This window comes from Kogia breviceps, chromosome 14 (genome assembly GCF_026419965.1).
Source record: "Kogia breviceps isolate mKogBre1 chromosome 14, mKogBre1 haplotype 1, whole genome shotgun sequence".
Lineage (NCBI taxonomy): Eukaryota > Metazoa > Chordata > Mammalia > Artiodactyla > Physeteridae > Kogia > Kogia breviceps.
Genome location: NC_081323.1, coordinates 83,192,109 through 83,219,434, shown reverse-complemented (window position 1 = coordinate 83,219,434; position 27,326 = coordinate 83,192,109). Strand labels below are relative to the sequence as shown.

Genomic DNA, 27,326 nt, shown 5'->3' with positions numbered 1-27,326 from the left:
AGGGTCCTCGAGCTGTGCAGACTAACCAGACCGGAGAGTCACTGGATGAAATCATCTTCGGGCCCCGAGGCCACAGCTTGATCGGCGGGATGGGTAGCTCACCTTTCCTCCCCGCCCTTGCCGGGCATGGTAACCCTCATCCCTGACCTCTGGGGTCTCCGAGGGCCTGCTGGAGAAGCCTGGGTGAAACTAAGGAGGTGCTTCCTTGGTGCCCTCGAACGGACTTCCTTCGCTGGAGTGAAGTCGGGGTCCCCTCCCCAGAGCGTGCTAGCCAGCCATCCAGGATGCCGAAGTGTACCCAGGCCAGGAAGCCCCCAGGGAGTCTCTCTTTGCTCTGGAAGCTTTTGTTTCTCCTCAATTGCTAGGTTGGGGTAATCCCTTGGGAAGCCTCTGAGCATCTTTAAACATAAAGTCTGATTCCAAAGGTTTACTGAGCCACATGTTTCTTAGGCTTGGTTTGCAGCCATATGATATAAATAATTCCATTTAGAAATTAAGAAATTATGGCCTGCATTTCATATGCAGTAGTATTTTCCAAAAAAGCAAACGCATGAAAAAAATTATAATATATCCCTGTTTGGATCCCTTGTCTGTGGGGCCTTCTGGTTGCCTGGGGGTCACTAGGAACCTTGTTCCGCTGCTAAAGCACAGGACCCTGTGGCTGAAGGAATTCTGCCTTTGTTTCCATGTGTGCGTCTGAGTGGGTGTCTGAAAAAGCATTTAGAGTGCGCTCTGCGTCTGCTCGTAGATTTTCCCATCGTGCATTATTAATTATTCCTCTGAGCAGCTCTGTGAAGCGAGTAAATATTAGTAAACAATATGTACTGATTATTAAGCCAAGACAAAGGTGTATCTTTTCCATGCTGCTTAATTTTAGGTAAGCTAGTTGCACACAAGTGATGCATAAACTTGAAGTAAGGCCTTCGGGTGGGAAAACAAAGAAAACTGAGATCAGATCCGGGAAAGAGGGACTCTCCTGGTGGTCCAGTGGTTAAGACTCCGTGTTCCCAATGCAGGGGGCCCAGGTTCGACCCCTGGTCAGGCAACTAGATCCCACATGCCGCTACTAAAGATCCCTCAGGCGACAATGAAGATCCCACACGCCGCAACTGAGATCTGATTTTTTAAAAATTGAAATATAGTTGATTTACTATGTTGTGTTAATTTCTGCTGTACAGCAAAGTGATTCAGGGGTGTGTGTGTGTGTGTGTGTGTGTGTGTGTGTGTGTGTGTATAGTCTTTTTAAAAAATCCTTTTCCATTATGGTTTATCACAGAATATTGAATATAATCTCTTGTGCTTTACAGTAGGACCTTATTGTTTATCCATTCTGTATGAGATCTGATTTTAAATCTTTTCTTTTTCTGTCTCCTTGGTGAAATCTGTCCTTGTTTTATGATTTTGCCTGCTGAGTCCAGGATCTGTGTGTGGGGTCTGTCTCTGCCCCTTTGGTGCTGGTTTGAGATGATGTTTTGTTTTGTTTCGTTTTGTTTTTCATGGTTCTGACTTTTATTCCTTTTTTTGAGTAAGTTTGGTAACATATATATATATATTTCTTAACATCTTTATTGGTGAGATGATGTCTTAAGTGTCCCCACTATCGTTTGAGACCTGAGACTTTATCTTCTGATTACAAAAAGTGTGAATGTTCGTTACAGAAATTTGCATTTAAAGAAGATAGTAATCAATCACCTGTAATTCAAGACATAAATGTTAGCGCTGATGCTTTAGATCTTTCTAATTTTTTTTTTGGTTCATAAATATTACATACGTTAAAACAATAGAGATTATGCTGAACATATCGTTTGTAGCATGTTTTCCCGCAACTGTAGTATCTTACATAATGAAAAAAATGTAAAACGTGTGGTGGACCAGTAGGTTTCCTGCTAATATTTATTGTACTTATAAAATAATTCTCCTTTGGAGAAATATGTCTAGTTGAGCTGTGCATTAGCAGGTACCGTATTTATTTTCTTTGTGGGCTGTGCACAGGCTGAAATAATGCCTGGCTGTTTGCTTGGCCACGTGGACAGCACCGTGTCTGGGGATGCTGTCCCTGGAGAGCCACGGGGGGGGGGGTAACCCAGTTGCTCTGTAAACCTTAAAGTCATCTTACTTTTTTGAACTATCACTCACCCCTCATCCTTAATTTTTAAAAGAACGCTTTTGAGGTTAAAAGGGTATAATTTATTTAAAGCCAAAGAAGTGAAAAATAAGCCGTAATCCCATTCATCTACTGTTTAACCCTGACGTAGTTCTCACCGTCCTTTTCCAAACACGTGCAGATGCGCGTTTATTCATTTTTTACAACGTGGGGGTCGTACTGTAAGCCCATCTTGCAGTTTATGGCTTCTTCTCCCCTCTTTCTCCCCATTTAACCCCTGATCATCCTCCAGATCTGGGCTCAGGCGCCCCTTCCTCCGTCCTGCAGGAAGTGCCTGCTGCCCCAGCCAGGTCGGCTTCATAAACGTGCCCCCAGCGCCACGACCCTCCTCTTCGCAGGGCTGCCCACGTGAAGCCGCACTCCTGTGGGTGGTCAGGGACTAACGTCCCTCTCCCTGCTGAACAGGCGCCCCCCGAGGCGCAGGGACCGATTGGTTTTGCTCATGATTGAAGGAGCACCTGTAACGGTGCCTGGGGGCCTATGTAACATCTACTTGACAAATATTTGTTGAACAGAAGGCAGTCATGGGCCTTAGTCCGTGGTATTAGCTGTCCTTTGAAAAATAATTTTACTGACTACCTAACGTTGCAGCTGTATTGCTTTACGAAAGTTTATTTAATAAGTAACCCCTGGGCTTCCCTGGTGGCGCAGTGGTTGAGAATCCGCCTGCCGATGCAGGAGACACGGGTTCGTGCCCTGGTCCGGGAAGATCCCACATGCCGCGGAGCAACTAAGCCCGTGAGCCATGGCCGCTGAGCCTGCGCGTCCGGAGCCTGTGCTCCGCAACGGGAGAGGCCACAACAGTGAGAGGCCCGCGTACCGCAAAAAAAAAAAAAAAAAAAAAAAAAAGTAACCCCTTACTGTTGGCATCTACGTTATTTCTGATTTTTCTCTCTTCCAAACACATGCTAAGCATTCTTTTTTTTTCCGGTACGCGGGCCTCTCACCGCCGCGGCCTCTCCCGCCGCAGAGCACAGGCTCCGGACGCGCAGGCTCAGCGGCCACGGCTCATGGGCCCAGCTGCTCCGCGGCGTGATGCCAGCTCAGGCCGGGAGAGCGAGGTGCCATGAGACGCAGGGGAGGGTTCCGGGGCGCAGAGGCGGCTGGCTGGCCCAGCTGCTTCGAGGGACACCAGCAAGTCATCAGTGAACCCATAGACTTGACCTCTGGACAACGACCAGTTCTCTGCTCCGAGACTAAAACCTTAAAGCTGCTATTTCTCAAACATTTTGGTCTCTTAATATTGAGGGTTCCAGAGAGCGTTTGTGTACGTGTGCGTATCTGTCGGTAGTGACCATGTTAGAGACATGTTTAAAGCACAAGAAATCACAAGCACACGTGCCAGCACTTCAGGGTGATGACATCATCACACGTGACACAGTGTCTGGAAAACTCCACTGGGCATCTCTATGAGAATGCGAGTGGAAAAGGAAAACAGCAAAAATCGTTCTGACCTCATGGACCCCTGGAAGGGTCTGAGGCATCCAGGGGTCCCAGACCCCACTGTTAGGGGCATTCGGGCTCTCCCGTACCGCTGAGCTGCCGCCACGTGCTACCTTCAGACCAGAGCCTCTGTGCATCTCGAATCTGTGTCCCAGGCACCATCCTCAACCTTCATCCCCTTAGGGCCAGGTTCGGGCATCACCCACCTGATAAACCTGCCACTTTTCATCATCAAACGAGTCTCGCTAAAGGAGGCCGCCACTTGCTGTCACCCAGGAGCTCAGCGGTCCTCGGCTCTGCCTGGCTCCTCGGGTGTCCATCTGCCTGCGGATGCCCTCAGCCGGTCCTTGCCACTCAGCCCCAGGAACCCTCCGCTCAAGCCCTGCACGAGCTCCCCTCCCCTCAGCTCCACAAAGCCAGGCCTTCCCATTATGCAGTTTTATTAGGCACAGCGCTGAAGGCACATCCATCAGTATTAGAGCCTTTCTGCTGAGATACAGAACATGTTTTAAATGGAGCAAAGAAATTTAAATGGGAAGAAATTATAGCATGAGTGAGTTTATCCCTTTCAAGGTAATCTTATTTAATAACCAAAAAACTCACAAAGATGTGCATTTTATCCAAACTACAAAGGCGACGTGGCAGGTTATATATTGTGGTAATTACATGTTTGGGGTTGCATTCCTTCCTTCAACTCGATTTCTATTATCTCAGAAAAATCAACCATTGCAGAAAAAGGACTATTCATTTATTTCATTGCCGGGTGGCCCATACCCTGTAAAAATAGGTCAAGAACCATAATCTAAATTGACTGCTGATTAATAATTAAAGCTAATGGAATTTTCTCAAATCTGTGAACTAAAGTCTTTGAGAAATTGCCAGGACATACTGTCTGCTGTTGTATAGAAAGATATTTTTTATTTAACACTTCAGCTTAAATGCCATTTAAAATTACTCTTTCCTATCACAAAGACTGGAAAGGAGTATGTGTTCATCCCTAAAAGTAACCAGAAGTAGGGTGCTCCATTGATAGCTGCATGACTCATCTCCAGATGATGAGGTGGGAAGCGAAGGTTTCAGGATCCTGGAACAAAGAGAAACTTCACTTTTCACTGAACTGCATTTTTAAGTTGAGTTCTACGATCTGTGCATTATACAATATATATTGTCTTGCCTGAAAAGCTCCATACCTGGTCTGTGCTCTTGTATACAGGATAAAGGGAGAATTCCAGACACCTTCAGTGACATAAATACCAAGAACTATCTTTCTTTGGTGGAGAATTATTATTCTCTCATTGGTGCCATTAGGACCTTATAAAAATACACTTGACAAATATGCAGAGAGGTTTTTTTTTTTTTTTTTTTTTTTTTTTTTGCGGTACGCGGGCCTCTCACTGTTGCAGCCTCTCCCGTTGCAGAGCACAGGCTCCGGACGCGCAGGCTCAGCGGCCATGGCTCACGGGCCCAGCCGCTCCGCGGCATGTGGGATCTTCCCGGATCGGGGCACGAACCTGTGTCCCCTGCGTCGGCAGGCGGATTCTCAACCACTGCGCCACCGCGGAAGCCCCAGAGAGGTTATTTTTGGAAGAGGTGGCTTATCAATAAGAAAGCAGATTGGTATACTACAGTCAATAAGACTAGCCCTAGATATGACACACTGGTAGGTTTTTCTTTATTAACAAGGATGATTCGGCCATCAGCAGCATATTTTAGAATCCCAAGGACAGCAGAAGGAAGAATCAGTAGCTAGAGGCTTTTGAACAATATGTCTTCAGCGTTTGGGCTCTAAGTTGTAGAAAGGGGGTCGTTTTCTTGTTTCAGTTTGATTAAGTATCTTGGTTGAAAAAGAAGTCACCAATTTGCTATTCTTACTTTTTAGCAGAGTTGCAGTTGTTAAACTGCAGTACTTATATCCAATGTTGTATTTACTATGTTTTAATGTATTTATAAATGATGGACCCCGTTTCTGAAATTAAACTTTTTTCCATTTCTCTTTACGGAAACACTCTCTATGGAAATTTCTTGATTTGAAAAGGAATTATTCCATTCAAATGCTCCGATCTGGCATCTGTATAATCTGTATATCTAGCGCCTAGAACCTTTATTCTGGGGTAGCCAAGGTCGCTGGGAGATGGCAGTGGGTGTTATCCGTGGCCATTTTGAGGACCCCATTGCTTTCTTCTTCTCTAGAGCTTTGTTCCAGCAAGACTAAGGGCTTTTTAGGTGCTGCTCGTACAACGTGTCCAGAACGGGGAGCATAAGACCCCGGAGCGAGGACCCCAGCGAGGGCTGTGCTGAGATTTGTCACACAGGAGTGGGGAGAGTGGCACTTGGTCCAGAGAGAAGATTCGGGGCGCAGAGGAAGGTGTTGGAAAGACGTGACCTGGGCCCTCAGATACCTGCAGGGCCCCGTCACCAGGCCCAGAAGAGGAAGGCTCAGCCATCCTCGGTCCCCTGGTCAACCCCGGGGGTGTGGGGAACTGCTTCTCTGATCTCCCTAAGAAAATGCGTTATTAAGCAAGTCAGTGACAGTGCAGTCACTTCGAATCTGATCTTTATTCTTTTCTTTTCTTTCTTTTTTTTTTTTTAAAGTGATTTATTTACCAACAAATTGCTACTAGTAACAACATCATTTGTGCTCAGGAGAGCTTCCCTCTGAACGCCAGCCTTTGGTAGGTGGTGCCTGGAGCCGGTATTTGAAAACTCCCGATTCCACAATGAGGCACAGTCTCGCACCAGCACCGTCCCAGGAGGGACAGAGTGGCCTTGGGAGCGTGAGCCGTGTGGCCAGGACACCACGCGTCCCCTACCTCGGGCAGGAGATTGGACCAGACGACCCTAGATTTCCAGGTTAACCTGACGAAGGAGACAATGAACTAGTTGCTCGGTTGTAATTGAAGAGCAACAGTCCCTCACGCCAGTCTCGTAATTCTCTCTGGGCCTGTCCCGTGTGATTGGTCAGCGGAAGGCTTCGCGGGCCTCAGAGTGAAATATCGTGTTTTGGAAACCTTTTATATTTCAAAGGTACACAGGCCAACGTGAAGAATACAATGAACCCCATGTCCCATCCTCCATCTATAATAATCATCCGCCGACCAACACACACACGTGTCATCCTTATTCTCACCCGTTACCCCTTCCCACTAGATTATTTTGAAACAGAAACCGTATTTCATCCACACATATTTTAGGAGGTATCTCTAAAAGACAAGAGCCCTTTTTAAAAAGCGCGGCTGCACTACCTAAAATACAGGCCACGTCGTTTAAAAATAAAAACGACTTGGGATCTCTTTTAACTTCAGTTCATTGTGTGGCCATATTTTATCAATCGTAATACATACACTTTTACACATTTCCCCATCTTCCACGTTAGAGCGAGGATGAAAATCAATGACATCACAGTTGAATAAGCAGCATTTTTTCCCCCCTTGGTGTGGCATGAAATAACAGTACCTCTTACACTTGACGGTATCAAACTTAGTGAAATAGGCTATGTTATGGAATGGTTTTCTTTGAATAAACACCTAAAACATTCTCCAGTCAGAATGTCTTCGTTTTGAGGCCTGAGTAACGAGGAGGGATTAGTGAATTCACTTGGAGATATTTTCAGCTCCGGGCGGGTTTGTAGCATGGAACCTCCTCAGGCATAAGCATTTCCCAGGGTTTTAAATACCGGCCAGGCTTATATTTTTTTGCCTGGCCCCTGTCCACGCTTTACTCCTTCCCCACCTGAACACAGTGAAGGACGGAAATGTGAACTGAGACCAGGAGAGAGGGGGAGGCTAAGAGTTACCCCGGGCCGAGGTGGTTCTGAAACAGAAGCCGGAGAGGTGAAGCCACTTCTGCGGATGCCGCGGGGCTGGGTCCCTAACGGCTGCTGTACCCGCACCGGGGCGGGGATGCTGGCAGCCTTGTGCGGGTCACCAAGGAGAGCCTTTAACAGGCGCCCTCCACGCTGCCCCCGGTGCTCTTGGGGAGACCCTGTTGTCACCGAAGAGAACAGGGCCCCGCCCCTGGTCTGCGCCACAGAGGACAGGGTGCCGCCGAGATGCAGTCAGACGGTCGGAGTCTTCCATGTGGGCAGAGTCGTTCCAGAGAAACACACCTAAGTTACAGAGAAGCAAGAGGGAAAAGGAAAAGGGCATTGTAAAACATGTCGGGAGATCTGGACTTTAGAATCTTCTGGAAATAGAGATCATTTTATGGCTTGGAAGACGCATTGCCCCCGCCCCCGCCGCCCCCCGCCCCCCGAGCCATGTGGCTTATCCCCCAGCAGGGATTGAACCTGGGCCCCGGCAGTGAGAGCGCCAAGTCCTAACCACTGGACCGCCAGGGAGTTCCCGGAAGATGCATTTGTAATTCACAGCCTCTTTTTGTTTACACGTGAGGCCTGGCTATTCCCCATCATCTGCTTGTCCTTCTAAACCTAAACGGCCATGTCCCGGGCACCGTTCTTTCCAAGACTCAGAGGTGGGTCCGGGTGGCCACCACCAGATTTGAATCCACGGTATGAGATTCTGTGATGCCGGCCCCGGCATCACGTTGTCAGTGTGGATGGGAGAAGTGTCGTGGGTACTGGGAGTGCCAGGTCCCAAAGAGGGGACAGAGCCTTCCAGAGACCACCCAAGCGCTCGAAATGGGCAGAGAGTCAAAGATTCAGGCCATCTGGGTTCAGAGACTGTGTTTCTCGCTGGCACCTCACAGGTGTGACTGCATACTGCGGGGTGATCTCATCATTTTATTTTTGTTTTGCTTTTAAATCAGAATGGTTTCTCCAGCAGTCGTCATTAGATAGAAGATTCCTCAATAGCATTTTACTGCTCGGTTTTCTGACCTAAAAAATGAGCTGTGAATCAGTGGTTTGGAGACTAATGAAAATGCTTTTCACATAGAAGCACCTCTTGATAAACATCGCTGCTTATTTGCCGCGTGCTCCAGGGAGAGAAGGTCGCAATGCAGTCCTCTGGTTTTGCCAACAGACATCCGATATTAATCATCTCAAAGGCATTGCTCTCTACGTGAATTCAATTCAGCTTCAATTCTACAGAATTGAAGAAAATTTGAAACAGCACTGAAAAACCTGTTGCTGAATTAAGTGTGGTAACCCTAAATTTAAGTTTCTTGACCGCGTGTTAATTTCCTAATTCTCATTCACGCCCGTGGGTTTTTTGTTTGGTTGGTTTTTAAAATTTACTAATTTATTTATTTTTGGCTGCTTTGGGTCTTTGTTGCTGCGCGCGGCCTTTCTCTAGTTGCGGCAGCTGGGGGCTTCTCTTTGTTGTGGTGCGCGGGCTTCTCATTGCGTTGGCTTCTCTTACTGTGGAGCACGGGCTCTAGGCCTGCGGGCTTCAGTAGTTGTGGCTCACAGGCTCTAGAGCACAGGCTCCGTAGTTGTGGCTCAGGGGCTTAGTTGCTCCGCGGCATGTGGGATCTTCCCACACCAGGGCTCGAACCCGTGTCCCCTGCAATGGCAGGCGGATTCTTAACCACTGCACCACCAGGGAAGTCCCGCCAGTGGGGTTTTGATTGGTGTGGACCCCGTTTTCTTCAGTTTGCAGTTGCACAGAAGGGCACGTGGTCCCCTGCAATGACTGGGAGTGGTAACAGCTGTAGTTTTTGGTGCTGTCCAGAGAGCGTAGAGCACCCTGTTCTAAAAGGACAATGCAGGGACGTCTCTGGTGGCACAGTGGTTAAGAATCCACCTGCCAATGCAGGGGACACGGGTTCGAGCCCTAGTCCGGGAAGATCCCACATGCTGCGGAGCAACTAAGCCCATGAGCCACAACTACTGAGCCCGTGAGCCACAACTACCGAAGCCTGCACGCCTAGAGTCTGTGCTCTGCAACAAGAGAAGCCACCACAACGAGAAGCCCGCGCACCGCCACGAAGAGTAGCCCCCGCTTGCCGCAACTAGAGAAAGCCCGTGCACAGCAATGAAGACCCAACACGGCCATTAATTAATTAATTAATTAATTTTTTTTAAAAAAAGGACAGTGCAGCACGTCATGTCCTCACTAACCAATGACGGAGCGGTCCACGGGTCAGAAGTCAGCACCCTTGGTTCTGGGTTCTTAGTTTGGTACTAAACCAGGTAATATTTGGAGGTAGCAGCGTTAGATAAGGAATTTCTGAGAGTGCCCAAAATAAAATGGGAATGAGTGATTTTTTTTAGCTGGTGACTCCAAGTACATCACTTTGTGTGTGTATGGGTGTGAATATTTAGGGCCTTTTTTCTCTCCAGCTGTCTTCAGATAGATGTGTGTGCTTGAGTACAAACACACACATCCAGCTTTAACATCTTAAGAGGTTATTTTAGCAGGTCTGCCGTGAGACGCGATTATGCCCAAAGACACGATTTTTTTATACTGGGCTGGTTAAGACCAGGGGCAGCGGAGACCAGTTTACTTTATTTACTACCATCATGAGAGGCGTGGCTCTTCCACCCTCCTGGAGCGCTCTAGAAATACTTCTGCCATCTGCTGACCTTCTCAAAGCTGGTGCTCTTGTGGGCCTGGCCCTGTGCAGTCTGGCGGGGCTTGGGGTGGACCCCGGGCGAGCCGAGGGAGAGGCACTCTTTTGTGGGCTGAGCGCCAGGGCTCCCGGGTGCCTGCCCCCAAGGCTGCGCCTCCACCGCGGCTCTCCTTCCTCTTCTCTTCGCAGGGTCTCAAATGCCTTGGCCCCAGCAGCTCTCACATTCCACGGCCCCATCCAGCTTCGCCGTTTCCCCTCCGAGTTTGGGCCCATTACAAGCCTTTTGAGTGGTCCGTGTGTGACCCCCACACAGCTGGTGTCCAAGGTGATGGATTCCTTTGCAAAATCTCCATGTGGCCGTGGGCCTTGGAGGGAGCTCTGGCTTCGCGTCCTGACTCTCCCCGCTGTGCGGCCTTGGACAAATCTCCTTCCTTCCCTTTCAGAGCCTCAGGCATCCCTGTCTGTGACGTGTGGGTACCAGTCCCTTCGGCTGGCAGAGTTACAGTGAAAAGCAAACGAACGTCCTGTGTCTGAAGCCCCTCACTCACTCAGACACTCGCCAGATGGGAACGGTCACTAACTTCCGCCCGCGATCCCTTCCCCGTGGGGCCCCCCCGACCCCGTGTCGCTTCTTCCTCCCCCTCACGCTCGCTGCAGCCTCTTCCTCAGCCCCTCACACGTTGGTTTCCAGCCCCCAGCTCTGCTCAGCTGCGCTCAGCGCTGCCTGGATGTTCAACCCAACGGTGTTCCCAGGCCCGGCGTCTGTGGCAACATTTGACACCAGGACCTTTTCCCTCCTGAAACTGCCTCCTTTTGACCTTGTGTTCCCCCGACTCTCCTACTTCTGATTCTGGCTCTTTCACCGCTTGCCCCCTCTGGCCATCGGGGGGTGGGGGGGGCTCGCCGGCCTTAACCGGCTCCCCAAGGAGAGCCCCGATGCGGGAGCCCATCGCTTCGCCCCGAGCCGCCCGACGTGCTGGCCACCGGCCACGTGCGGCTACGAGGGGCCACTTGACATGCCGCCGGTCCAGACGGAGAGGTGGGGGGGGTGCCCCCGGTTTCAAAGACTGAACACCAACAGAGAATGTACACTATCTCGTTGATAGTTTTTATACTGGTTGCATAGGAAACGACGATACTTTGGATGTACTGGGTGGGTGAAGTGAAACTAAAATGGATCTCCTGTTTCTTTTTGCCTTTCGAACGGGGCTGTTGAACGTTCAGTCACACGGGTGAGTGCCACGCAGTTTGCGCTATCGCCGCGCTGGCCTAGGGGATGGACCCCAGCCCTGAGGGCTCACCTCCAGGCGGGGCGGTCTCTCACTTGCCCGGCTCTTAACACACTTGGAGAGATTGTCTGCTCTTTAATTTCCTCACGCGCCCATTCCATGCCCTCTGAGCTCCCCCCCCGTGTGACCCGCCCGTTCTAGGCAGAGGCAACAGAGGTCTTTCTGCTGACTGGTCCGTGGCCTCAGAGGGTGCCTGCCCTGTGCACCAAGCCCAGGGCCGCCCTGCAGCCCTCCCTGCGGTGCGCTGGGGGGGAGCAGGCTGCGTGGGGGGCCTCTCTGGGACGAGGGCCCCGGCATGAACTCTAACCAGCTTCCGTAGTCCACCCTTCTGGATTTAAGGCCCCTCGGGCCTAGGCTTCCTCAGCAAAACGTCCCCCAGCCCCGCGTTGGATGATGGAGTTTGGGGGGGGCGGGCGTGACCAAAACCCATCCCCTGCCCTCAAGCAACCCCCCCCCCCGTCTGCAAGGAGGAGGGTGCACTCCTGACTCTGACCACAGCCCCCTTCACAGACTCGGAGTGAGAGGAGACAGGAAGCGTAGCCCACGCCTGACATCAGAGCCTGGCTGCTTCCGGTTCTGCAGTATCCAGTTCAGGTGTGTCGGAGGCCTCAGGGGTCCCCCTTTCAAGAGCCCGAGGGCCGTCAGGTGCTGCCAGCTGTCAGGTGGAGCGAGGCAGGCCCTCGGCCCACGCCCAGGGCTCCCAGAGCACCTGAGGCCTCCCTGCTAAGTCAGAGACCACCCGAAGCCCATGGCTTCCCACCAGCAGTTGGGAGGCAAGCATTGCGTAGAGCTTCTCATCCTTGACCTGTTCATGTCTTGTTTTTAAATTAGATTAATAGGAGTCTGTGGCCTTTTGAGGGGAAGATCCGCCACACCCCTGTGGGAGCGAGGGCGCGCACCGTGAACGCTCTTTACCCCCCACCTGTGGTCAGGGTGGACCCCGGGGATACACGACACCTCATTAACGAGTCACCTTCCTCACAGCAGCCTTTTGGGAGATGGAACAGCAAACTCCATCCGTCAGCTTGTGTTTGCAGTTTGTGGCCAAAGTACCTCAGTGCAATCACGATGCCCGCTTGTCCCTTCCTGGGGGAGGCAAGGGGACTGGCCCACCCCGCTCAGAGTCCAGAGGGCTGTTTCCACCTTCACGTCCCCCCCCACCCCACCCCCACAGAGAATCCAGGCCGTGTCACCCCCTCCCGGGGACACAGTGAGCTCCCTGTGTGTAGACCTCCCGAGTAGTTACCTGCAGTGGCCGAGTTTCTCCCAAAGAAGCCAGGCTTATCCCTTGTGATGGAAACGAAGGCTTTACTGACCCTGCCCGGGGCCCGCCCGTAATCTTTCCTCACCCCTCACTCTCCCTTTCGGTGTCGTACCTTATCCTCCATGTTGCCGAAAAGCACAGTGGGCCAAGTGAGATAGTGTATTAGTTTCCTCTTGCCGCTGTAACAAACGACCGGGCTTGGGTGGCCGAGAACAACAGAAGCTTGTCACCTGAGGTCAGAGTCCAGGACGGGTTTTACCGGGCAGAGTTGTGTCCTGTAGAGGCTCCAGGGGAGGCTCCAGCTTCTCGGGCCGCCTGCGAGCCTTGGCTCGTGCCCTCCGCTTCCTTCTCACATCCCCTCTGACTCTCACCCCCTCCTCCCTCTCATCAGGACCGTTGCGGTCACATCAGGCCCACCTGGACCCTCCAGGGTCGTCTCCCCAACTCAAGGTCCCTAACCGAATCACATCTGCCAAGTTCCTTTTACCACGTAACCTAACAGAGTCACAGCTTCTGGGGATGAGGACACGGACATCTTTGGGGGCTGTTACCGTGCTCATCGCAGCCAGCCTTATTTATTTAAGAAGAGGCTGGCAAAGAGTTTGATTATTTTTTTTGCCGTGGAGTTTGGTGTGAAAATAGAGAAAGAGACCCAACGGAGGAACAAAAGGACTTCTCCAAGGAAGTCACCTTTAGGGACGCAATCTATAGGAAAATGTATAATCGAAGGGGAAACTGTAATTCCTCTTGAGCACATGCTTTCACAGGTTGCAGTACAAATCAACGTGGGTTACTCGTGTTTGGCAAAGAGCTTATGGTACAGCCCTGTCTGTTAGGTCACTCTGCAGCAGTGGAGATGTCCTGTGTCTTTGCGGTCCAGTGCCGTGGCCACCCGCCTCACGTGTCTACTGAGCACTTGAAATGTGGCTCCTGCAACTGAGAAGCTGAATTTTTTAATTTAATCAAGTTACATTTGAACATAAAGAGCTGGTGGCAACCGTATACAACCGCAGGGGCTGGAACAAGGGAGCCTCGCCGGGGTCTGTAGGTAGGCGTTAGGAAGCCCTCTGCAGAGTTTTCTCCCAGAGGCGAAGGTCCATAGCTGGCCTCAGATTCTTAGAAGGGCTTCCTGGCACCAAAATGTCACAGGCCCCAGTCCAGAGGGAAACCACAAAGAGCAGTGGAGCACAGGATACCTGGAGCCGTCGTTCTTCCTAACGCTGCAGAGCCGTGCGCTGTGGTCTCGAGCTGGATTCAGAGCGTGGGATGGAGGCCCCTTTCATTTGGGTGCTTGGCCAGAGGAACACAAAAGGCAGTTACCAAAGGAGCAGACGCCAGCGAGCCCGTGTGTACACACAGCTCAGCTCAGGGCCTGAGTAGGCCCAGGGCCGGGGGCTCCGTAGAGAGCTGCAGCGTTCCAGAGGCAGAGAGGCCAAGGATTCGTGTCCCCCAGCCCTCGCCTTGGCCCCTACAAAAAATCCTACACGTCTTCCCAGCTCAGATGCTGCCTCCTCTGCAACACTGCTCTTCATCTCCTTAACCTGAATTTATTCTTCCTCTTACGTTCTCCCACAGCACAGGGGCTCCTTTTCTGAAATAACGTTTTCCTTTCTCCCCATGTTATGGTTGGATTGGTACACCTTTCTTTACCAATACTAGGCAGTTTTACTTGGGCGTCTGCATCAGCCTCGGAGCTTCAAACACATGTAGACGCTTAGGCCTTGGCCCAGACTTACTGAAGTGGGTCTGGCACATAGATTGGCCTCGGTAAATACCTTATATGCCCCAGCTCTCAGTAAAGGAGATGTTGCCTTATACGAGTCCTTTCAAAGTGTTTGAAGTATTTTCTCCGTTACTTCTTTTTTTTTATTCTAGTTTTTAAAAGTTGAGATAGAGTTCACATGTAAGATTGTGTAAGTCTGAGGGGTACAACATGTCAGTTTGTACAACCATTTATGTATTACAGTATAATGGCCACAGTAGCATTAGCTCACACCTTTATCACGTCTCATCGTTAGTATTCCTTTTATGCTGAGAACAGTTAAGATCTAATCTCGTAGCAACTTTGAAGTTTATAATACAGTATTGTTGTCTATCATCACTGTGTTGTGCATTAGTCAATTACTTCATTTTAAATAAGATAAAATATTCGCAGGTTCTGAACTGGGTACTGGTGGCTTAGGATAAAATTTCCAGTGACTGTATCAGACATGGATTCAAAAATCCATGTATCTCCCATGAATCGTGCCCCAAAGTAGCAGCTGAAATGCAGGATGGTGACCCAAATCCACTTGAGATACAAGCCAATCAAGCCTACCTTATAATATTCTATGGCATTCTAAGCAAATTGTCTTAGACTGACACCAGCAAAAACTTTCGTCCACAGCACATTCAAAATGAGGTGTATATAACCAGGACTCAGAGAGAATAAAGCTTCGTGGTGTTCTTCAGTGAGTTCATTTGAACAGTGGGGCACAGTTGATATTCTTTACGTGTATGAGGGAGGGAACGGGACAGGAGAGGCACCGGGGTTGCTTTATGTAATGGTAACCAGCACCGCATTCGAAGCTGTTTTTCAGAGACCTTAACGAATGTTTCCTTCTCTTTTCTTCTCCCATGGCTGCTTCCTGACCCGCCTTCTCACCCCAGGATTTGCGCAAGCAGGTAGCGCCACTGCTGAAGAGCTTCCAAGGGGAGGTAAGCGTTTATGTTTCTTTTGCATCCTGAGCCGCCTTCCTGTTCATCACGCTTTCTTCCTAGTCTCATAAAGTAAGTGCCACTGGCAGAAAGTGCTTGCTCGGAGGGAGCCTCCCCAGCCGCACCGACCCATCCGTGTGCAGGTGACGGGGCTCCTCAAAGTGAGGTTTCCACCGATTCCTCGATTGAAGCCCACGTGGGAGGAGGGGAGGCGGGATTCGGGATGTCAGAAGCGGCCGAGGAGTCCGGGCCGCAGTGGCCGGCATATTGCCCTTCCCACGATGGATTGGGCTTGTTCAGACCCCAGCCTCGGAGCCCACAGACCTCCCCGAGCTCACCGGTCCCCCGAGCTGGATGGGGGCTGCAGCCACGAAGCCTCCCACGCAGAAAGGATGTGCTCCGTCAGTCAGGTGCCTTCGTGCACAGCCGTGGGGGAAAGAAGAACTTCAGAGGCAGAAGCCACGAGGAGTAGGTTTGGGCTCAGTATAAGGAACGTTTTCTCATGGATCCTTCCAGAGAAGGGCCAGGCAAGGTGGCAGGCAGGCGGCCAGTCGTCTGAGACCTGTGAACCCCGAATGCTGTTCATCACAGATTACGCGGGCAGCCCGGGTGGGTGACTCGCCCGCTCCTTCCCTGCCCTTTGTGTAGACGCTCGGTGAATTTCAGAAAACCAGAAGTGGTGTTAGTGTCGGGGAGTTATTCCCTCTCAGCTTCTCCTGTAGAAATGATGACCTGGTTAATAACAGCGAGGAGGAGGGGCAGGACTGTTTTGAAGCCTTCGAAGGAACCCACGCCAGTGGGATCTTAGAAATTTTGTGAGCCTGCAGCTTCCCAACTCACAGAGAGCCCGGGAGGAGGGGCTGGATGCGGGGAAGTGAGGGGGCGAGTTGGGGAGTGCCAAGAGGCTGGGATCCTGGCCCCCCAGGCTCCCAGCGAGAGATCGGGGCGGCCATTTGGCAAACCCTTCAGCACGCGGGGGACAGCAGAAGGTGTGGGATCCCAGGAGGCGGTGGAAGGCAGAGAGGCGATTCCAGGACGGCGAGGTTTGCCTGTGAGGGCAGCAGCCGCAGTGAGGCTGGCGGTGGCTGCAGATTTGAGAGCAGTGCAGGCGGGGCCCCTCTCTCTGTTTATAATTTCCTGCCGCAGGAAGTCGTCGTTACCCCCCCCCACCCCGTGCTTGGCTCCCTAAGGCACCGAAGGACATCAGTAGCCCAGGTACCGGAAGGACTTGAATTGCCCTTTCCTCAGAATTGCATCTCCAGACCCTCATTTTCTGAGTAAAGCCATCACCTTACACCTGCCCACGTGTGATCTAAGCTCTTCCTCTACCTGTTCAGCAGCTTTTGTGAGACCCATCAGCTTCGTGTTTCTCCGGTTGAAATAGCTCAGGGCGCTCTTTCTGTTGTTTGCTTGTTTTTCATTCTTTCTGAAAGATTTCCAGCCTACCTAAAAGTGGAAAGACTGGTGTAACGAAGAGCCGAGCACCCTTTACCCAGACTCCTCACCTGTCAACGCTGTGCCACGTTTGCTCCCCTCCCCCCACACCCTCAGCGACATGGGCGTCTACTAAAATTAAGGGCATTTCCACAGTAACCCCGAGTATCACACCTGGGAAAATAACACGAATTTCATGATATCAGATATTCTATCCAAAATCAAATTTCCCGGGCTTCCCTGGTGGCGCAGTGGTTGGGAGTCCGCCTGCCGATGCGGGGCACGCGGGTTCGTGCCGCGGTCCGGGAGGATCCCACGTGCCGCGGAGCGGCTGCGCCCGTGAGCCGTGGCCGCTGCGCCTGCGCGTCCGGAGCCTGTGCTCCGCAACGGGAGAGGCCACAGCAGTGAGAGGCCCGCGTACCGCAAAATAATAATAATAATAATAAATACAAAATCAAATTTCCCGTTACCCCTAAAATGTCTTTTATAACTGTTCTACATTGCATTTGAGGGATTATATATATATATATATATATATTTCTCTTTTAATATAGACACTCTCTCCACCCCCTCACCTTTGTTATTGTTATTGATTTTTTTTTTTAAAGAATCTAAGCCAGTTATATAGATTATCCCACATTCTGTTGGGGCGATGGGTTCACTTCTGGCAATATATATTAAATTTAAAATGCCTGTGAGACATCTAGGCTTCCTGTTTGCCTGATTTTTTTTTAAGGCTATTTGAAAAGTAAATATTTTTATAGCACCGTTAATATCTACCAAGCTGCTGCTAATTGCTATATTTATGTTAAATAATGTGTGCTTTCCAATAAGCTGATTTGAGCAGAGGGGGCTAAATCCTGCTCGTTTCTGAAGAGTGAGCTTGCATAGCGGCGGGTAACTGCACGGGGGGACCGCGAGCGCACGGGTGACCGGGGCAGCATGTCTTGACGCGGAGATGGGGCAGGCAGGATCTGTTGTTTTTCTAGAAAGCCACCTTCTCTAGTAACCAGAGGCTCATTCTCGTACCCATCACCCGAGTGTCTGCTGCTGCGGTTTTATTGATCAGATATATTCTTTGAGTTCATCCCAATGTGCTTGAGTTCCCCTAGAAGAAAGTTACTGTGTTAGTGAAAAGGCAATCTTCGCCTTAGAATTTGTATAGATTTCTTCCGTACTTGAGATCCCCAAAAGAAAAAAAACAAAACAAAATAAAAATAAAGTTTTCGGACAGCGAGATATTCACAGACAGAGGCCTTTAGAGTTCTTGCGAGAAGGCTTCTTTATTGTGTGTCATAACGTCACGGGAAACGCTCGCCGGGCCGGGGCGCCGTTTACGCCCTTAGGTGTTTCCTCACGGTCCTTGGTGTAAATCCAGACGCCCTCCTGCCTGGGGTTTGTGGGGCCCACGTGGTTCAGTCACTGCTCACCTCTCTAGGGTCCGCTCACTCCTTCCCTCCTGTCGCAGCGTACGTGGCCATCCTGAGTCTCTGCCAGGTCCTTGTGCACTGGGCGTCCTCACTGGCCCCCAGGCCTTTGCACGGCTGACCTGCTTCCTGAAACGTTCCTCTTCCTTCCTCTTTACCTGGCTCACTTCCTCAAGGAAGGTCTTCCCTGAGCCCCAAAGGATGGTCCAGGTACCCCCCCCCCCATCGTGTGCTCCGAGCTACTTGTGACACATCTGTCATCATACCCGAGAGCCACCTGTCACTTTGTCTCGGTTCTCCTTTCGTCTGTAAAATGTGTGAAGGCAGCCGCTGTCTGTTGTCCTGTTGGCCGTCGTGTTCCCAGCACCCGACGCAGCAAGTGAGAAGCAAAAAGTATTTGGGCTCTCACAGTGGTTATTGATAAATGATGGAACAGCCAAGGTTCCCCCGGGGGCAGTTTTTAAAGCACTTTGCCTCTCTTCTTTCTTCAGGATCTGTTGCTGTTCATAAGGTGAGAGGGACACTGGAAGGTATGCTCAGGAAATACCTTTAGAAGAAACTAGTAAATAATGATTTTTTTATCCTTGATTGAAAGATTTGGGATCATACAGTCATAATTGTTATTCATAATTGTTATAGCAAAGTCCTCAAGTTTAACTCTTACACCCAGCCAGCTGATTGACGAGGCAGAGGTGGGGAGGGTCAGCCCAATTTAAGGTTTATTTTAGTCCACTAATCAGGCAGTCCCTTCAGTGAAGTGACAGCCGCACTCTCTAGGAAAACGCTAAGTCTTCCAAATTGCCTCCCCCGCTCCTAGCTCCTCTCCCTGAGAAGGGTCCTCGTACAGAGGTTGAGGGGGTGAGGACTTGGCTTAGGCCCTACTTCTCTTGGCTGTAGGGGAGCTGCATATTTAACCCAAGTGTCCTCAGGGAGGAAAATCCTCTTAAGAAGTAACTTAGTTGCTTATATTAGAGGGGAAATAAAAGACTAAAAATCCATGAGCTTAGCATGCAGCTTAAAATGTTATAAAAGTGTGATAGAATAAGCTCAAAGAAAAGAGGAAGAAGTAAATTTAAAAATGCAGTAATAATATATAAATTAAAATGAATGAAAAAGAAAAGAAAGACCCAAGAAAGAAACAGCCCCAAGGTTGGTTCTTTGAAAAAACAACTACAGTAGACAAACCACCTTCCTAAATCAAAGGTAAAAAAGGTTAGGAAGGAAAACAGGATAACTCTGCAGCTGTAGTAGAGATTAAAAAGAGAGTAAGGGAATATTATAATCAATTTTATGCCAATAAAGTTTAAAACCTAGGCAAAATGGACAGATTTCTGGTATGCTGTGATGTACCAAAGCTGATTAAAGAAGAAGTAGAAAACCTGAATAGCCTTATAACTATTGCAGAAATATTTCCACAAGGTCTAGACAGTTTTATGGGAGAGTCCTATCAGTCATTCATGAAACAGATAGTTCTCGTCTTTTGCAAATTGGGAAAATTTCTTTTCCTTCAGAAAAGAGAAAAAGAGAACACTTCCTAACTCATTTTATGAAGCTAATGTAACCCTACCAAAACCAGACAAGAACAGTATAAGAAAAGAAAATTAAAAGCTGTCTTGTTTATGAATAGATATGCAGAAGTCTTTAAAAAGGTATCAATAAATTGACTCCATCAAGCTCCATGCATCCCAAGAATGCTGTATGGTTTAACAGAAAAAAATTAGTTAATGCAAGTTAGTAATCATTCTCAGATTAAAAAGGAAAAATCTCAAAAGTTACAGGAAAAGAATTTGGTACATTTCAACATTCATTCACGATTAAAACAAAACAAACAACTACCTGAAAACCAGGAATAGAGGGGAAATTTGTTAACCTGGGAAAAGGTATTTATCAAAAACCTACATCAGTCATCATATTCAGTGATGTTAAAAACATTCCGTATAAAATCAGGAACAAGACAAAAATGCCTACTGTTGCCACTTTTGTACTGGAAGTCTTAGAAGACTGGTCTTCATGGAAGACTAGAAAAAGAAATAAAGTACAAGTATTAGAGCAGAAGAAATAAAACTCATTTTTCAAGTGAGCCTCGATTATTTAACAAGGTTACTAGATACAAAATCAATATAAAAAAGTAATTGCATATCCCTACATCAATAGCAAACTGAAAAAGGATACCACTGCAGATAGCAACAAAAAAATAAAGGATACCTAGAAGTAAATATGACAACACATAGGAACTCTTTCTGGAGAAAAGTATAACATTCTTATTGAACAATATTAAAGAAGAGTTAAATGGAGAAAGTCAAGGTATTCAAGGAAAGAAATTCCCACTACTGTAATATTAAGGACATCAATTTTCCCCAAATTGATGATACAGTGAGTCATTGTAGTTTCAATCAAAATTCTAACAGTATTTTTTTCATGAAGCTTGAAAAGCCGATTCCAGAATTTGTATGCAAGAGCAAATGGTCAATAATGACAAAGATAATAGTAAATAGGAATAAGACAGAGAATTTGCCCAACCAGATTATCAAAGCTACAGTAATTGGCACAGGGACAGATAAATACAGCAGTGGGACATAGTAAAGAAATCAGGAACTGACCTGTGCATATACAGAAGCCAAATATATTGCAAACGTGGCATTGTAGATCAGTGAGGAAAGGGTGGACTTTTCGATAAATGGTCTCCTGGCCATTGGTTATCCTTATGGAATTAAATGAAATCAGATCCCTACCTCACACCATATGCAAACACAAATTACAGGTGAAGACTTAAGGTAAAACTTTAAACCTTTTAGAAGAAAATACAGAATATGATGACTTTGGGTTGGGTAGGATTTCTTAAACAGGAAACCATAAAGGAAGACATTGTTACATTCAACTACATTAAAATTTTAAAGTAAAAGCTTTCTTCTTCTCATGGAAAGACAGCCTAAATGAAGCGAAAGGTGAGCCCAGTGCTGCCAGCTCAGTTTCACCTTAATGAACTAGGAAAGGGTGCCACCTCCCCCAAGACGTTTTCCTTATCTGTTGGAAACTTATCATAATAAAGATTCAGACCTATCTGAACGTTTTTCATAATAAAGATCAAATGCCCCTGATGTGAATGTTGCCCCCTTGGGCCGTACTGTGAACCCATCATACATGGGGTAGTTGCCATACACATAGCCGACAAAGGATTAGTATTCAGGAAATTTTTTTTTTTTAACTTTTACCTATTAGTAAGAAAAAAACAAACATCCCAATAGGAAAATGGGCAAAACCATGAACCGCATTCTCAGAAGAGAAAATCAGAATGGTCAGTACACATACGAAGAGATGCTCAACCATATAATCAAGGAAACGCAAATTAAAATAATCTAGATGCACCTTATGCATATCTACCAGGCTGGCCAAAATTCAAAAGTCAAGATAAGAGCGTAAACGGGTGCAACCGTTTTGAAAACCTATCTGGCATCAGATTCTCCAGCTGAAGAAGTACATATAACTTTGACAGAGCATTTCCTTCCACTCCCAGACATACACCCTAAATAAGCTTAAACATGGGCCCCAGGAAACAAGGTCAGGAATGTTTGCAAATGGTAAACAAGTGGAAACAACCCGCTTTCCATCAGCAGTAGAAAGAATAAGTAAAGAACGTTGTAGTCATACGGTGGAATACCGTATGACTACAGCAGGGGAAAGTGAATGAAATGCAAAATGGTGCAATACTGAGCTGATACTGTTGAAGGATACGTTTGTATTATTATAGAATAGAAGCATAACGAAAAGGTTAAACAGGAAATCCAGAACAGAGGTTGCTGCATATAGGCACGAAGGTGGTTTCAAAGGTCATGGGAATGTTGTCACTCATGGGTGTTCATTTTATTATTTGTAACTTACGTACTCTTGTAAGTATGAACTACTTCTTTCCAAAAGAGAGAGTCGTGCTTACAAGGCAGTAGCTACATAATTCTATTTTCGCACGTCTGAAGCTGAGTATTATTTTCTCGTATCTCTTTGCATTTTTCTTCTGCGATAAAGCACATTCGTGAAGCTGTTCAAAATGGCATTTGTGGGACAGTTAGCAAGCGCCGTGCTCAGTGCTTTTCAGGCATGTGCTGCCTGGTCTCCGCCATCCCGGAAAGGAGCCGTTGCTTTGACCTTCCTGCCAGTGGATCTTCAAAGCTGTATCCATCTCTCCTGTTGGCTCCCACTGTGGGAGGACATGCCCCTTCCTCAAACACTCGTTCCCCGCCCCCCACCCCGGGGCTTGGATCCCGGCTCCTGCTTTCTCAGGAACCACGGTCCTGCAGGGACCCCCTCCTGTGTGTCTTCGGCCTCTGCTAGTTCCTGGAGGGTTCTCAGCAGCATTCCGACAAGTGGGTAGCATGTGCCGTCTCGGGAGGTAGGGAGGGAGACAGACTCCTTTCTCCCCCAGCCTCTTGGCCAAGCTTGTCCGAAGAGCCGTCCATGCGATGTGTATACCCACCCCTGTCTGGCATCCACCCTGCTCTTCCTTGACCCTTTAAGTCCTCAGCTCTCTCACCCCAGTGACATTCAGCCCACCTGACCCTCTCCTGATAACCTCTTCTTTTGACATCCCGTGATGCTGTGCCAGCTGAGTTTTCTGTTCACTTCTCTGCCTGTTGATTTTTAGTCTCCTTGGACTGTTCCTCCTCTTCCCTTCAGACCTCTGAAGAACGGCCTTCTTTGCTGTATCATCTCTCAGGATCTGCCTGTGGAAAACTCAGGTTTCTCTCTCTAACTTGGTCTTCTCTTTGGAGTCCCAGCTCCTTCGAGAATGCCTGTGTGACACGACCTCGCCGTTTTCCGCAGGAAAGACTTCTTAACCCACAACCCACATCCCCTTCTCTGCCTTCCATGCCTGCTGAACTCCCTCCTCCTCCGACCTTCACCTTCTTGGGCATAACTTATGCCCCAGGGGGCCTGGCCGCCTCTGCGGCAAATCCAGAACGCCTCCTCTCTCCCACGCCCCCACCTCCTCCATCCCACCTCCAAAGGGCACCGTCACCGTCTCCCACAGGCTCGTCCAGTGCCGTGCCGTGTGTCACCGAGACCAGTGCTTCCCTAACTGGTCTCTGTTCCCGCTCTTACCCACCCTACCCCCTCCTCTCCTCTATGCATCAGCAAGGATTGGGTCCTTTCTTGCTTCCAGGGCCTCCCCAGTGCCCGGGGCCTTCGGGGTGCCCTGGCCTGGCCGCTGGCTGCCTCGCAGCCCCAGCTCTCCCCCCAACCCCCCGACCGGCCCTCTCCTACTCATCCTGTAGGGCTCGCCTCAGGTGTCACCCCTCACAGAGGTGTCCTCTGACGGTCAGTCCAAACTGAGGCCCCTTTACTTCTCTTGTAGCAAGTTGTTCCGTTCGGAGTGCCTTCCTCCGTGCGTGTGAGTTTGCGCATCCGCCGCTCTCTCTCGATTTTCCGTCTGTGTCGGCCTCCTCCCTATACCCAGACCTGGCCGCAGTGAGCACGCGGTAGGTGCCCATTGGATGGCTGGGTAGGAGCAGCACCCTCACTTCACAGATGAGGAGACTAAGCCCAGAGCCGGTATGTAAGGCACGCGTCGTCACGTGGGTGGTAACGGCGGGCCTGGGCTGTCTGGCCTCGCGGACCGTGTTCTCCGGTGATGGTGCTTGGGGAGTGGGGAGGCGGCGCCCTCTGCCCCTGCATCCTCTCAGTCAACTCCCTGGTCTTTGATGAGGACAGTTGATGTTCATCTAGTGTAAAGCTCTTGACAGACACAACTTCAGGCTCCCTCCCCTTCCAACCAGCCCCTCCCGTATCAGATCTGGCGCTGCATGCCTGGTCCCCCGTGGACATAAATATCCACAACTGCGTGCGGATCCTTTGGTGCAACCCAACCTGTGCCCCTTGGAGGAGTGGGGTGCGTGTTAACTGATGTCACGGCGTCACCTGCTGACATGGCCCACGGGAAGGACCAAGCCATCGTCTGGAACTTTCCTTTATACTGAAGGTCCGCGGTATACATAGCACCAGTGGCACTCGGAGCCTCATTCTGGCCGTGTGAAATCCCACGTGGGCTCTGATGCTGGGTTTTACTCTCTCTGTTCATTTCTTCATTCAGTAAAACCCCCGAGAGCCGACTGTGTGCAGCTCTGGGCCGAATAGGAGCTGAGGACGCAGCCGTGGATACGGTTGACAGGCGCCTGTGTCCTAGTGAAGGGACACAGGAGTGATGTCAGATGGTGACAGTGCCGTGAGGGAAGTGATGGGAACGGAGACGCGCAGGAGGGGCAGGGCGGCTCCTCCAGAGACGGTCCTCACGGGAGGTGACGTTGGGGGAGGACCTGCGTGATGAGAAGGACCAGCCAAGCACGGAGCTGGGAGAGTGTCGGGCGGAGCGGGGAGGCGCCAAGGCCCCGAGGAGGGACAGTGCTCGGGGCGAGCGGGGGCCGGAAAGGAGGCCGGGGCGTGGGGAGCCTGGGCCGGGGGAGCGCCGAAGCCAGGCCAGAGCAGCCAGTGGGGGATGGCTGGGCAGGGGTCTCACGGGCCACGAGATGGGAAACTGCCTTGAAAGGCTCTCGGCCCAAGACGTCTGAGTGCGGCGTAAAGCAAAGGACCGGGCACGCTGGCGGGTCCGTCTGATGGATTTAATTTAAAAGTAGATGAAATGGATTGAGTTGGGTAAATAGTCCATGAATTAGTTAAAAGTGACTGAGTTTCCAGGGTGCCCCGTGGCCTGTGTCCGTTGTCCTGTCACATATTTATGCGTTCAGATCTAAAGGCCAGGCTCAGGAAAGCCAGGAGGTCCGAGTGCTTTCCTCCCAAGAACGTTTCGCAGGGGGTTAGAGGCGCTGGGCGCTCGCCCGGGTGCTGCCGCGCTGCGTCTGCTGTGAACTCGGGCGGCTCCTGGGCCCCTTTCTGTCTGGCTCTGCGCATCTGGAAAGCGAGTGGGTGAGCGGGGGAGTCGGCAGGGAGCCCCGTGGCTCTGAAGTCCCGTGTGACTCAGTGGCCTGGTACGTGGGTTGACTATCAGCCGCAGGACAGAAGAGGGGACATTTTCCAGCGATTATATCTGTTCCTTGAAGGGGCGGCGGTTCAAGGTAGCGAGTTTCCCGTTACTGGGAGTGTTCAGACAGAGGCCAGGGGACCACCTGTCAGGGACGTTTTCAGCTCCTACCCAGTCTTCAAGGCCCAACCCGAACTTTGGAGCCTCCGAGTCATCTCAGAATACCCTCGCCGGAAACAGACCCTTCCCCTCCTCATCTGTGGTGGGGCTTCGTTTGTATCTGTCTTGTGATCTTTGAGCCTGGAGACATTGTCGTTATTTTCTAGTTACTGGAACACAGTTTAACTAGCCCTATACTAAGCCTGACACTTCTGAAATCTAGATGGTAGGGACTGTGTGTGTTACACATGCGCACACACACACACGTACTTATGTCCGCATCATACCTGTACTTAGCAAGTACCACATTAAGTGTTGTGGGCAGGCTGGTAGTCGAGAAAATTGGACCAGACAGGTGGGTCCCAAAGCTGGTCCCCGGATAGCCCAACCGGCTGCCTGGGAATCACCCACATGTTTCCAGAAATACAGCTCCCCGGGCTCCTCCCTCCCAGGTTCTGATTCAGCAGACTGGGGAGGGGACCGAAGAATCTGTCTTTTTACGAAGTCCCCACTGATTCTCATGCGTGGCTGACTGTAGGACCCGGGGGCTAGGCTCCCCCAAGGGCAGTTCCTCCAGGTCAAGTTCTGGGTCTGAGCGCCCACTCAAGCACCCTTGATCCGTGTGTCAGGAGCTCCGTGATCCCGCTTCAAAATGTATTTCCAGGCGTCACGTCCTTGGCTTCTGCTTCGGCCAGCCTGGTCTATTTACCGTCACCGAACATGCCTTGTGGTTTCCTGCCTCTGCCCTTTTCCTAAAGTCACGGCCTCCGTTATTATAACCTTTTGCTCTTCCTCACCTATAAAAATCATTTCCATCCTTTAAGAGCGAGCTACAAGTCTGCCTCCTTTGTTCCTTTTGCAGACCATCTCAGCCTGCTGCTAACTTTTTCCTTTCAAGGGCCTGCATCTTCTCCCCGACTGTGTATCTCCCTCTTTGCCTGACCGAGCTGGTTGAGGGAGGTACTCTCAGCTGAAGTTTCCTCCCTCTTACCTTCTCCTCGTTAGCAAGGACTCACCGAGTCCTGTGTTTGAGGCTCTGCATCAGGTTCCCAGTGACCCACAAGAAAAATAAGGTGGCCTCCCCTCCCTGGGGCCTCAAAGCCATCTGCCAGTTTGAGCCCAATGTTCCCCCCCCCCGTATTTTTTTAATTTTTATTTTATATTGGAGTATAGTTGATTAACAGTGTTGTCTTAGGACTTCCCTGGTGGTGCAGTGGTTAGGAATCTGCCTGCCAATGCAGGGGACATGGGTTCGAGCCCTGGTCTGGGAAGATCCCACATGCCGCGGAGCAGCTAAGCCCGCGAGCCACAACTACTGAGCCCGTGCGCCACAACTACTGAAGCCTGCACGCCTAGAGCCCGTGCTCCGCGAAGAGAAGCCACCGCAATGAGAAGCCTGCGCACCGCAATGAAGAGTAGCCCCCGCTCGCCACAACTCGAGAAAGCCCGTGCGCAGCAACGAAGACCCAATGCAGCCAAAAATAAAATAAATAAAATGTATTCACAAAACAAAACAAAACAATGTTGTCTTAGTTTCAGATGTACAGCAGAGTGATTCAGTTATACATATTACATGTATCTATTCTTTTTCAAATTCTTTTCCCCTTTAAGCTACTACAAAATATTGAGCAGAGTTCTCTGTGCTGTACAGTAGGTCCTTCTTAGTTAACTATTTAAAATATAGCAGTGTGTACATGTCAATCCCAAACTCCCAATCTGTCCTACCCCCCCCACCCCCATCCCCACCCCCCCGGTAACCATAAGTTTGTTCTCTAAGTCTGTGAGTGTGTTTCTGTTTCGTAAATAAGTTCATTTGACAGGTGAGCACAGGGCGGGCCAGGCACCCTGAGGACACGGCAGGCTCTGGCTGGAGGTCAGGGGAGGCTGCCGTCCTGACCCATTTCCAGGGGAACTTCCTCCTCAGCCGACACGACCATCTTCAGACTCTTGGGCCTCTTTACGCGCCTGGTAGTCAGGGTGACTGTGGTGGCAGTGGTGACGGTCGTGGCAG

General features: G+C 49.9%; 1 protein-coding gene across 8 annotated transcripts in view; it reads left to right on the top strand.

Moving 5' to 3' along the window:
• Window positions 1–27,326, top strand: part of CUX1 (cut like homeobox 1) — a 374,916-nt gene that overhangs the window by 158,784 nt on the left and 188,806 nt on the right. For all 8 annotated transcript variants that reach the window (XM_059038133.2, XM_059038134.2, XM_059038132.2 and 5 more), the window contains exon 3: window positions 15,281–15,328. In XM_059038133.2, coding sequence (XP_058894116.1) covers window positions 15,281–15,328 — 48 coding nt within the window. The remainder of the gene's footprint in view (window positions 1–15,280; window positions 15,329–27,326) is intronic.